The sequence below is a fragment of the Hemicordylus capensis genome, chromosome 1 (genome assembly GCF_027244095.1).
Source record: "Hemicordylus capensis ecotype Gifberg chromosome 1, rHemCap1.1.pri, whole genome shotgun sequence".
NCBI lineage: Eukaryota > Metazoa > Chordata > Lepidosauria > Squamata > Cordylidae > Hemicordylus > Hemicordylus capensis.
In genome coordinates this window covers 277,267,741-277,280,757 of record NC_069657.1, presented here as the reverse complement: position 1 = coordinate 277,280,757, position 13,017 = coordinate 277,267,741, and the positions used below count along the sequence as shown (strand labels likewise).

General features: G+C 43.2%; 1 protein-coding gene across 8 annotated transcripts in view; it reads right to left on the bottom strand.

Moving 5' to 3' along the window:
• The window catches only part of NBAS (NBAS subunit of NRZ tethering complex), a 304,433-nt gene that overhangs the window by 171,649 nt on the left and 119,767 nt on the right, over positions 1-13,017 (bottom strand). For all 8 annotated transcript variants that reach the window (XR_008313691.1, XR_008313692.1, XR_008313694.1 and 5 more), the window contains 3 exons: positions 11,961-12,023; positions 9,986-10,108; positions 6,493-6,595 (listed from right to left, as the gene is read on the bottom strand). Coding sequence is in view for 5 of the 8 variants with exons in the window: in XM_053285448.1 (XP_053141423.1) it covers positions 6,493-6,595; positions 9,986-10,108; positions 11,961-12,023 (289 nt within the window). In the remaining 3 variants the exon portion in view is untranslated. The remainder of the gene's footprint in view (positions 1-6,492; positions 6,596-9,985; positions 10,109-11,960; positions 12,024-13,017) is intronic.

Sequence of the window (13,017 nt, the reverse complement as noted above, 5' to 3'; positions counted from 1 at the left end):
TCTTGTTGCAAAAGAGGTATGAATGTGACTATCAAAGGGTCCTGTCCCCACTCACACATCCCCCCTGGAAAAAGTAAGGCCCAGTGAAAGGCAAGGGTGTGGAGGTACACTGCTCCATTGGTTGCCCCAAGGAAAGGGGAAGAGTAGGCATGTAGGAGGTGATGGGGAACCAAAAGGTGGTACCCAGGAGAAGTGGAGCGGTGAGGGTAGCAAGCAATCTCCACAGTCTTCCTCCTCCTCCTCAGGCGAGGAATGAGGTCTACTGAAGCTTTAGAAGCTCCTGGATTGGTGCATGCCAGGGAGCAGTCATGCCTGTTCCACAGGACAAGTTTCAGAGTTTGTTCTGCAGTTTCTCTCAAAAGGGGGCTTCCCCCAAAGGTTGTTATCCACACCAATGTTCCCAATGCACACACCCTGCCCCCGTGTTAGCATCTGCACATGCTCCTTTGTTTCCAAGCATATCTCTTAATGAAAGTTCTAAGGAAGGGCCATAGAAGCTCTGTTCTCTGTTTTCACCCGTCAATAAAGAAAAGTTAGAATGTTAAAATGCCTCAGACCTTTCTTGGACACAGTCTTTGCACGCGTAATTCCCCTCCCACCATCCAGTGTATAGCTGGCAGAGGCTCTCATGAGCAAGGGGTTAGGCACTATAAGACACCACAAGGCAGACAAACCCCCAGAGACGCAACCACATTGACTAGGAAGCACTGTTATCTGTGTTTGGCTTGGATGAACATGAAGTTGCTATTGAGTGTACCCAGGAAGTTTGTACCCAGGACAGCTGAGAAGAAGCCAAGCAAAAGATGTGATGATTGTGGGTGACTAGTCTTTAAAATGCACTTCATCAGCTCCCAGATTGCCTCTAGGTCCATCTCAATGCATCCTTTCAGTTGAAATGCTGAGAACTGAGATGTTGAAGTATGGATCCTCATTAGTGTGGGGTTTGAGTGTTCATTTTTCTTTGCTAACAGCTCATATTCTCAGTGAGTCATGCAGTCACACGGAGTGCCATCCTTGGGATGTGGCGGGGGAGTCACTGTTGCATTCCCCTGGAGTGAAGTGTTAAGTTATTGTGGGTCCGATGGACTGAAAAAGTGTGTGTGTGCTTGCGTGCGTGCGTGCGGTGGGAATCCAAAGTAAGCAATGGGACTACTTGGGAGTAGGAAGCAGAGGCGTAACTATAGGGGGCAGGGGGGGCACGTGCCCCGGGCGCCATCTTTTTGGGTCACATGGGGGGCGCCGCCATGAATTAAAAAAAAAATTAATACAAAGTTCTCTGGCTCAGCAGCATCGGCTCCCCCTCCCCCACGAGCGCCAGCGGTCCCTTCCGCGCCCGCGCCCACCCCATTGCTTTGCTGGCCTGGCTGGCTTGGTGGGCGCCGCACGCCCCGGCGGGCGCCTTTCATGCATTGCTCACTGCTGCTTGCCTTGGCTGAGGTGCTCTGTCTGGAACTTCAGGCCAGCCACAGCCAGAAAGAGGCCCTCTAGTGGCTTGGGTCTCTAGTCACGCATGCACGCACGACTCGGCCGGCGTGCCAAGTTGCGCTGCACATGCGTGCAGGTGCGTCCGTCCTCCCAGCTCGATTCGCCCACATGGTGGGCTGGTGGCGCGGTCACGGAGGAAAGCGTCATTGCTGGGGCTGCAGCAGGCGCAGGGCAGGATGAGGACACACATGCCCCTCGCTCTCTTGCCCCCGCCGCGACCTTACCCAGGCTTGCAGCAGCCAGGCTGCAAAGCACCATGCTCGCCAGGGCCCAGGCTCCCATCGCAGCACGTCCAGACGGCTCCCCGAGACACGGCGGCGGCGTGGCCCCAAGCGACAGTGCGGGATTGGGCGGGCACAGCAGAAGCAGGCAGGCTCTAGGAAACTGGAGCCGAGGGGCCGCCTCCCTTTCTCCCAAGATGCGAAGAACAGCTTAACCCGGTTGCTGCACAAAACGCCCTCTCACTGAGCCTGCTTGATCTTCGCCGGCGTTAGCAGAACCGGAATCCTCCGCCTCTGTTCAGTTGGCAGTGCAGGGGTGATTGGATAGCAACCGGGCTACTGACCCTCCAGCATTGGCCTGGTCTCCCCAAGAATCGGCATCAACCTCAGAGGTGACTATTGAAAGGAATCCTGGCGATTTTAGCGGCTTAATATTGTGGTAAATAATGTTGGGGTGGGGGATAGTGTGAGTGAAAAAATCGGATCCCCAAGAATCCCTTCGGTCAGTGCTGGCAACCCTAACCTGGGCACTGGGTTTTCATTACAGACCAACATTTTGCTAAGTGGACAGAGGTGAGCAGATCAGTATATGTTTATGGGGATTTTTTTTTTAAAGGTCCTAAGGAATATATGGTTCTCTGAGTTAGAAATATTTTATTTCCTCTGTGAATGCTTGAAATTGTTTTTGGTGAATTCTAAATAGCCTCTATATTTAACCCCAAAATGGATATATGTATTTCTGTCTTCAAGGATTATGTTATATGGTTGGTTTTTAAATCCTGTGGTAGGCTCTGAATGTGTGGTGTGCACCTTCATGTTGTGTATGGTGTGTATACATATTGATGGAAGCATGTATTTAATCTTAGATTTACAAACCCACATTTAGCCATGGAAGTTTTGTTTACAAGTTTTGTTACAGCAGCACCGGAAAGACATTTTAAAATGCAAACCCAGGCAAATTGGATGAGGAGTTTGATTTGTGTCAATCATTACTCTTTTCTTCCATCGGCTGGATTCAGTATTCGTTGTCCTGATTCTGAGCCATATGAAATCCGTCTGTTGATCCACAGAGTTGTTGTGAGGAAAAACCTAAGTATAATGTAGTATGTATCATCATTGCATCATAATTCTGATGTTTGAGACACAAGTTTTCTGAAACATGTGTGTCAGTCAGATGTATGTTGGGGGGGCGGCGGGGGGCGCAATTTCAGTGCTTGCCCCAGGCGCCGTTTTCCCTAGTTACGCCTCTGGTAGGAAGTCCTAATCATGTGTAAAATCATGACTCCAGATGAGGGTCAATGAGGAATCCCTAGCTGACTTCTATGGAACCCATAACACTAGGAATACAGTTTGAAGACAACTATTCTAATAGCAGAACACAATGTTCTCTGATAATTGTTTCCACATTTTGAACAAGCCAATGAACTAGCCCAAGGAGAGAGTCTATGTGAAGTTAAATATATCATATTCTTTAGAAACATACCAATTAATTGCCAAGGCAATCAAATAGGATATTAATGCTAAAGTCTAGTCAACATGATCTATTTCTATTATCTTCAATCACTATAATTATAGTACTTTTTTCATGACATAGTAATATCATAGCTTTTTTGAGCTATTAAAAAAAACCCTAACAAGCTTCAATTTGGGGTTTAAATCCCAGATGCCATTTTCCTCCTACAATTTCTTCAGAAATGTTCTAATTTGCTCTCAAGAGTCAGAGATTAGCAGCCATAAACAATGAAGTCTATAAACTACAATAAAATGACTAACAATAATATGAAATGTTTAAAAGATGTCAAATTGTTGAAGATAAATTACACAACACAAAGGCTCACTCAAGTGCTACATTACAGAAAAATGAGGCGAATATACAAATAAGCTGCACATATACAAAGCATGCTCTATAGTGTGTATATATATGCAGATTATTTTCTGAAGAAACTGGTTTTGCATTTCACTTTAAATGCAAACAGGAAAAGATCTATCAAAGTTCTATATGCACTCTGAGTGACATCATTAAAAATGAACTTCCTGCTCAGTGAACCATTTAATCAACATAACATTGATGAAGCGGATAATTTATCTTTCCATTGTTTAGTTAGCAATTTTATGGCATAGTCCCTGTATACTATTAAGAAAATCAAGTTTCCAAACTATAGATCTTAGGTTTTTTTACAATTCTGCAGTGTTTCATAATGCCTTTCTTTGACTGCAAAGAATTCTAGAAATAACAAGTAATTCCTTGGCAACATATGCTCTGCCAAGCATTTTTCCTAATCTTTTAGATCACTGGGGGGCGGGGGCGGGAGTTCATAAGTAATGCGTTCCTTAAGCCATATTTTTATTAACAAAAACCATGAAATAATTACAATGCATTTTGAATACTAGATATATACCTAAGTTCAAAATGAAATAGTGTCAGGAATATCCCTAAAGCAGAGTTGACATGTCCAGTGGAGACATAATGCACCCATGCCTTAGCCATGGTCAAGGAACTGGGTCTTGCTGCAATCAACACATTCCCTCTCACAGACTCCTCCTGTCACTAGTGCAAACATTTCCCACTCTTCCTCCATTGACCTTAAGCATAGTTATTTCTAACCTGGGTTCATTGTTAACTAGATCTAGAAGCCAGATTTGAAGATTTCAAAAGGTAAACAAACAAACCTTGATTAGTATTAATTAAGGTTAAAGTTTGTGCTAACTTAAGCCTTAGCTGTACTTATTACTAGTAGAAAAAGGGAAAGGGAGATGTGATTTCTTCCTACCGCTGCCCCCACAATACCTTTAGTTAAAAAGGAAAAACAAACAAATGGAATACCTATCTTATGCTGACCAAGAGACTATAGACTTTTGTACTGTCCAACATGCAAATGCAAAGTGGGTACAAGATCTACCAGAAGGAATGGAGGGCAAGATTCTTCCCATGACAGCTACTAGCATAAAGATTCTTTGTGCAGGTAACTGGATTTCAGATCGTATAGACTGGGGTGGGCAAACTTGGCCCTCCAGCTGGTGTTGAATTACAACTCCCATCATTCCCAGCTACAATAAGTTATGGTTGGGGGTGATGGGAGTTGTAGTTAAACAACAACCGGAGGACCAAGTTTGCTCATTCCTGTTAGAGACCATATAGAGCATCATCATGCCTTTGAGGATTAAAGCAACTGTTGAGGCTTTAAGGGAAACTGCCTTATTTCAATGAGGCACAGAAGACAACTCTTCCTCCTTCTCCTCCTTCCCCCTAATTCTGGTGGAGTATAAAATCTAACACAACCTTTGCCAACAGAGTGATGTGCGTGTGTGTGTGTAAAAAACTCTACTGGAAACAGTCCAAGACAGACTGCTCAATTTCTTCTACTTCCTCACTCTGCTAAGGTTGTGTGGAACCAGTTCTATTCGTACCTGGTTCTATTCAAACCGGACTGGTTTGACCTCGAACCGGACCAGCCAACACCCCACCAAAGGGTGCTGGTCTGAGTTTGGACCAAACTGGCCCCGGTTCAAATGTAACCCATTTGGTGATTTGAGGGGTATGCTTGTAAAGCGGAATCCTGTGAGAATTCTCCTTTACACGCAAAGGAGGGAATCCTGCCTTTAAAATACTACTAATGGTGGCAGTGAGAGGTCACTTTACCACTGGCAGCAGCTCCTCTGAACTCTGCATTGGTTCTGATGCTCGCAGCACCAATCTTCCAGAAAATATTTGGACATTCAACACTTTAGGATATGGCCCTGATTCTCCACACACACACACACACACACACACACACACATATCAGAAGTAATAGGGACCAGCCATTTATTTGGCTGGGGCTCAGAGGGTAGCATGGATTTCCTTGAGCTACACTTGTAGCCATGGGAACCCTTGGAGGACTAATCTCTTTTGTAGTGTTTGCACCTAGACTAGAGCAATTCTTCCATATTCATTTTTGTGATCTTTCTTTCTTAATTAGAACTGGCTATTCCATACGTCCGCCTTTGAAGATCTTCACACGTCCGGCATGGTTAATCTCCAAAAATGGCTGCTGCTACTTTTAATAAACCCAAAGACCATAAGGAAGACTCAGTGCAAGTTGAATGGGACATGGAAGTAAACACTACAAGATAACTTTCCTGCCTCTATCTGACCTCAAGGAAGTTTCTCAGTTGGATCAAGAGATTTGTGGTACATGAGATCCCAGATGCTATGCCTGCCAAGTTGGGTGAGATAAGAAAGGGGGTCTCACCTCTACCTAGAACATGTCAGGGAGAGGGGAGATAATTAAAGTTTTGGTTAAAACAGAACAGGTGAGTTCCAGGGCACTTAAGTAAAGTCCCATTTCCTGGCCTCCATATAGGACCATCTGGGAGATAGGAAGCTTCTTCTCCTGCTCTTATGCTAGCAAGCATGAATTGTCCCCTTTGCTAAGCAGAGTTGACCTTGGTTTGCATTTGGTTGGGTGACCATGTGAGCACTGTCTGCTGTAAGATTTTTACCTTAGGGGATGGAGCTATAGCTCAGTCGTAAAGCATCTGCTTTGCATGCACAAGGTCTCAGGTTCAATCCCTGGTATCTCCAGGTAGGGCTGGAAAAATTCCTGTCTGAAGCATTACTGGTCAATGTAAACAATACTGAGCTAGATAGACCAATAATCTGACTCAAAAGATAAATACAGAATACAGTTAAAGTCTAAAAGAGAGTTGTGAATTAATTGTTACTAGTGCAGAACACTAATGCCTACATGAGTAACAAGACAAGTGTAGCATTTTTCTTTCACAAACTGAAAAAAGCAGACGTTACCTCATAGCAAGTGTCTAGGTCTAAGCATGAGTAGATATTCTGCTGCATATCTAGCATATCATGCAGCAATCCCATCCAGTGTGCTTCATTAACAGGAGGCTGCCTTTTAAGAGACAAACAGAAGTCAATATTAACATTTATTTCTTAACCCACCAAGATTTTACAACAAAATTTGTGCATGCTGAAATTAAAGGTTTCATCCTAACACACAGGCAGGGACCAATCTAGGGACACACACGTATGTACATAAACACTATTAACACATAGTGTTACTATTTAGATAGCACTTTTCCTATATGTCAGAAATGCTTTATTTACAGGATCTTAGCAATCCATACAACAATCCTGTTGTTGTAGGCCAGCATTATAATTTCACCAATATGAGAGACAGGGAGTTCAGAGAATGGCTTGTCTAAGGTCATACAGTGAATTCACAGCAGCACTGATTTCAGCCAGGGATTTAAAGGCTCACAGCTCGTTCTCTTATCCAGTACATCCCCCACCCCCCCAGCTCGGCTTTTTTCTTTTTAAGACAGACTAAATTATTCAGCAACACATGTGGAAATATCATTTGAATCCATGACATAAATTAAGAATAGGAAGAAGTTTAGATTGCTTAGTTGCTCTCTCCATCAAGAGAAAGCATGGCAGAGTTTGAGTTCTGGGTCAGTACTAACTTGTGGCCAAGTAGCCCTTGTAACTGGATAAGCATTTGTGCTCTCATGCACTGTTGAACGGAGGGGAGGGGAGGGCAGGGCCCCCTCCTTATCTATACATGAGCATCAAATACACTCTATGACTCTCCCAGTGCTTGCAGGACATCCCAATGAGCTGTGCCAGGAAGCCCCTGATATATAGTCTCTACTAGGGATGTTCACAAAACCAGCTGGCCCGGTTTGAGTCCAAACTAGATCATTTCAGTTCAGTTTGGGGAATTTTGTGGTCTTTTAAAAAACAATTATTTTATTTTTTACTCACCCACTCTGGGGAGCTTCTCGAAGGCCATGGGGGGATGAGTATCCCTGGATTTCCCCCTTCCCCCCACCAGCCTCCATTATGGTAAAAATCGCCCAGTCCAGGCAGTCTTTGGCATTTTCTGGGCCATTTTGGAGGCCACCGCACATGCCCAAAGGACGTCTGCATGGCCAGTTCATGACTGGCCAGGAAAGCCCCTCCCCCAGAGGAGGTGGGTAAAAACAAAACATTACCATGACCCCCTGCCCCCCGAATGGCCGGTGGATTCGGTCTTGATGATGTTTGGTTCAACATCAAACCTGTTTGCACATCCCTAGTCTCTACCTGCCAACATGCTGTTTATAGCACAGCTCCTTTCCAACGTATTATCTCACTGTTATTTTTTGCTGCCTCTTACTCATTTTTTCTGGCCTGTTCTAATATCGGAGAATCTGCTTCTGCAGCCTAAGTGGCTAGCAGCTCTCCCCACTTCTCTTAAGCCCGAGACTCTTTAGAGCAATACTAGCTAAGGTATCCGAAGACTTCCATTTCCCAAAGGAAGCTGCCTGATAATTAGGGATGTATAGGGAACCATGGAGGCGTGGTCCGGCGCCAGGGTGTGTGTGTCTCCCTTTAAGGGCAGGGGGTTGTACTTACCCCTCCCGCCGCTTTTCCCCCTCCGGCGCTCCGTTTTTTGACAAGGTTTTTGGGGCGGCAGCGTTCTTCCCTTCCTCACCTGCCCCCATTGTTTTCCAGAAATACCGGAAGCAGCCTCCGTGTGCGTGCATGCCACACATTGCATGCGCACATCATGCATGCAACGTGCGAGCACAGCAGCGACCACATGCCTGGTATTTCTGGAAAACAATGGGGGCAGGGGCAGCAGGAAGGAACGTTGCTGCCCAAAAAACTTTGTTAAAAAATGGAGTGCCAGAGGGGGAAAAGCGGCGGGAGGGATAAGTACAACCCCCCCGCCCTTAAAGGGAGACCGCCCCCGGTGCCAGACCACTGGACCAGGCCACATCCGAACCGGTTCGGAGGCCTCTATAATGGCATCTGGACCGGTTCGTGCACATCACTACTGATAATTACATCTACCATCCATGTGTCTCTCCACTTCCAAGAGACGCATGCCTTGCTCCTTTTTTGGAGGCCTTTTGACACCAAGTGGCAACCTTCCTACTCAAACAGTTAATATTTTTATTTTGAATCTGCTGTTATTTTTATACTGTGGTGATGGATTTTAAATGCTATTGTTATTGCTGCCATTTAAGTTTTTTCTTTTATAGTTTCTATTTTACTGTTTTTAATGTGATGAGTATAATTGATTTTATCTTATGCTGTTAGCTGCCTTGAGCGTTTTAATATAAAATGGAAGGCGGGATATAAATATTTATAGTAAACGATATAACTGGCTCCTGAGAAGCTGGATGCTCAAGAAGGCTTCATTTCTTAAATCCTGACTGCATTAAAAACTTGGTGGGGGAAAGCATACCATATTTAAAATGCAGAATCCATTATCATGGTACATCAGAATAACCCAAATGAAATGGCTACCCTTCCTTTAGCAGCAAAGATTATCCATAATTTTGTTTTCCAAATTTGTTTTGTTTTTTAAAGAAGCAAAATCTACTTGACTACAATGGTCACTTTTAAATAAAAAAAGTTGCAGAAACATTTCAAATGCCAACATGTTAAATATTACCTACACATTATAATTACAATTTCATAATAATCTCCAACTCATTGGGTTGGATCCAGAGAAGTGAGAATAGAATTCTGTATGAACAGGGGTTTCTTGCCTCCTTTTCACTACTGCAGCCCCATTTGCCCTGAAAAGTCACTCCTGTAATTAGAGAGCGTTGTAGGGATGTGCTCAAAATGCAATTCGGCATCTGAATCACAGCACAATCCCTTTAAAACTGAGGGATTACACAGCCTCTTTAACACAGAGGAAAGCAAGTCTATTGACCATACAAATGGCCGCCACGCATGCGTGGAGGCCATGTGCATTCTGACACCGCACAAAGGCAGCTGGGAGATGCCCCCCGACGTGCAATCATAACTGGGGGGAGCACCACGATTACGGAAGTGGCAGCAAGTGGAGGAGGAGCAGGTATGGACCTGTTCGCCTCCATGTTAAAGGGGCTTTGTAAATCCTTGGTTTTAAAGAGATTGCGCTGTGATTCAGACACTGAATCGCATTTCAAGCACATCCCTGGAGTGTTGCCCATCCCAGACCATCATGGGATGAGGCATGGAGTGCTAGTAGGAGGTGGGAAACCTGTGCAAGTCAAGAGGGCTACTTTACATACCCAGAAATATCTCCTGAGAAGCTTAGGATCCGAGCCACAGAGATTAGCATTTTAAAACATTTCTTCTAAATTTCTTGGCAATAAATATTTCTGTATAAACATTTATGTATTTATTACATTTCTATACCACCCAAAACTTGCGTCTCTAAACATACACTTGGAAACCACAAGCTCAGCCACACAGATTCTCATATGCTAAGAGCCATCAACAATTTGCTACTCACTTGCGGCCTGTGTGCCTAGTCAGTCTGATCATCAGCTTTCGTGCTTCTTCTGGGCTGTTTTGTGTGTGTTTCACAAAGGATATGGGTTTCTGGAGTCCATGCTTCTCCAAAAGCTCTGAAACACTGCAAAAATAATAAGCATTCCCCCCCCCCCCAGCCATTCAGCCATGTTCTAAACTTTTCTTATTATTATCAGCAGTGATAGCACCTAAGAGGTCCAGACTGAGGACCTCATATAGTTAAAGGGACAATACAAAACACACAGCAAGAAAGCATCTCTCTCAAAAGGCAAAATCAAATTAAAGATCTATATGGAATTTTAGGTCATTCACCCTGGAGACTCTGAGACACTTACAATCTATTTAAATGTATATAACCAAAATTAAAAGTTAGAGAAGTGTTGTACTCCTCACCCCATCCCATAAAAGTTCTTCCCATTTTGCAGAAGTGAAGTGGGGGGTGAGGGTGGGAAGACAAAGCACTGGACTCAAATTAAGGGGTTCAGAAACTTGTTCCATGTGTTGGTGAATAATTTTCGAATTAGAAACAGGTCAAAACAATATGACCAGTTCCCCATGTTAGTAGGCCATAACAAGAGCGGGAAAATCCAAAATAGCTATTTTCTAATGACATGGAATGGTAAATATTCAGCCTGTGAACTTACTGCATATTCGACACAACTCCATTGCAAATGAATTGAGTAATTTGAAAAAAACAAAACAAAAACAAAATATGGCTTCAATCACTTCTGTGTCCAATCCTCCATGAAGAAGCCCGGCGAAAACTACTGAATATCCGGACAGTTTTTTGAGGACTTACTAGCGAAAGAAATATTATCTTTACAAGCTTCAGATAACAAGATGGACTATTATTACAGCACAGCTTTCCATGCTGACTCAGAAGGATTAGAACTTTGCCAACATTTCCTATAAATTGTGCTTTGGGAAACAGTGAATTTGCTTCAGTGTTCTCTTGTAACATCACAGTCCTTTATGCTGATTAAGCAGGATTGGAATACAATTACCATCTTCATTATTCTGTGCTTTGGGCAACACTGGACATTCCTGGGTGTTCTTTTGAAATATGTATGATTATTAAGAGGTATATTTATAGATATTTAAAAGAATGTATGATACACATATAAATATAAATTTATTTAATTACTGAGGTTGTTTATAGATATTTGCTGTTTGCACACGGTTCATTGTTAGCTTTTGGTTGTTCTTTACACGTGTGGCCTTTTTGTTACATTTTCTACTATATAAACTGGGGCACATCTAATTTTACTAGTATACCAAGGAAGTGGAGCAAAAGAGAAAAGACTTGCCAACTACTATTACCTCCTCATCAAAACCTCAAGCTTAAGTAGCCATTCAACTAGAAAACTGGGTCGGTGTTGATCACGAGACTGAACAAAATGAGCCCACGCCTACATTTACCTACAAATACCAGTCTTTGCAACAGCAACAGAAGCTATGCCAAAATTTCCACAGTGAACACTGATAATTTAAAGTACAACAAAGCACTGCTGTATATGCAATACTATACCAATTACAGAATCATTTTGTTGAAAATGTTTCAAACGCATACCTCAGACCTCCAGATTTCTAAATCGTTACCCAATGGAATTTATGAAGTTTTCAGAACTTTATAGGGAAAGACCCAAACAATGGTTCTGAGATACTGTATATGAACCTTCTTTTAATTTGGCAGAGTCTCATTCCTCCGTCTCTGTCTTTTTAACTATATTGTCACACTGTGTTACCTTCACAATTCTAGGCAGAGGTGGGGGAAAGACAAACATCTGTTTGTGGAAAGGCCAAGGCCCACAAAGTAATTTCCACTAAGGTTTCAGTAATATTTGACTTACAAGCGCTCTTTCTTATAATCTGGGCAGTCTGAACAATAAACATATAATGCTGTGTTAATATAGCTAATGTACTGGGTGACATGGAGGAAGAAAGAAGCTTCTTACCTAAGAATTTGTTCCAATTCATCAACTTTGTCATGAAGATTATTAGTAATGTCTGTTTCAGGACTGGAAGAGATGTAAAGCATTGTCATGTTATTACCCCAAGTATACATCATGTACTAGGAAACAACCCAGAACTACAATCAGAAAAGGAACGCCACCTACAATCTTCACTGTAACCAATGGCCTGATTACATATTCACATCTACGTACACTAAGCTGGGGAGTCATTCTTAAGTCATGCGCTTCCTCACCACCTAATGCCCACAGAGGGAGCAGGGGATAGAGGTATTTTTTTAAATAATTCGCTAAAAATAAAAATTCACGAACCCCCAAACCATTGGGGGGGGGGTTCGGTCCAAGGTCGGACCAAATGGGAGTTCAACCCTGAACCGTTGAACCAAACCTGTTTGCACATCCCTACAAGACAAGCCAGCCCAGGAAACAATAAGAGGTGGCAATACAAATCCCCTGTTGTTTAGTCACTCTGGCAGTTCCGCTTAACATATACCTAGTTGGGATGTACACACAAGGGGTTCAGCATAACCTGGTGATTTAAGTGCCATACTACTCCCCCCCACCACACACTTTCTTTTCTTTTTTAAAGACATGTGTAATCTGTCCCAACAAATTATCTGGAAATGCCAGGGACCTGGGGCAAATCAGTTAGTGAGAGGGCCCCTTCTCATTCATTTTAATAGCAGCAACAAGAGTGGGGCCCAGGCAGTCGCCCTGCTTGCCTTACCCTAAAAACAGCCCTGACAAATGGTGCCCTGTTGAAACAAATTCAAAGGAGCTTGTTGATCAGAGCATAGGATAACCAAGCTTGCTATCAGAGGTTTATATGCCTCTTGCTTTTTGCTACTACAATCAAGAACCTTTTCAGTCACTCCACCTTTTGTAAACAGTTTGGAAGTTTCCCAAATATTCTATAACACTCATATCTTTAAATAATTTGTATTTATTTTGTTACACCTGCAGACCTCCATTCCTCCTCCCAATCTCAAAGCAGTATTTCAGCCACATAACAAAGTAATTATATACCATATATTGTTGGCAG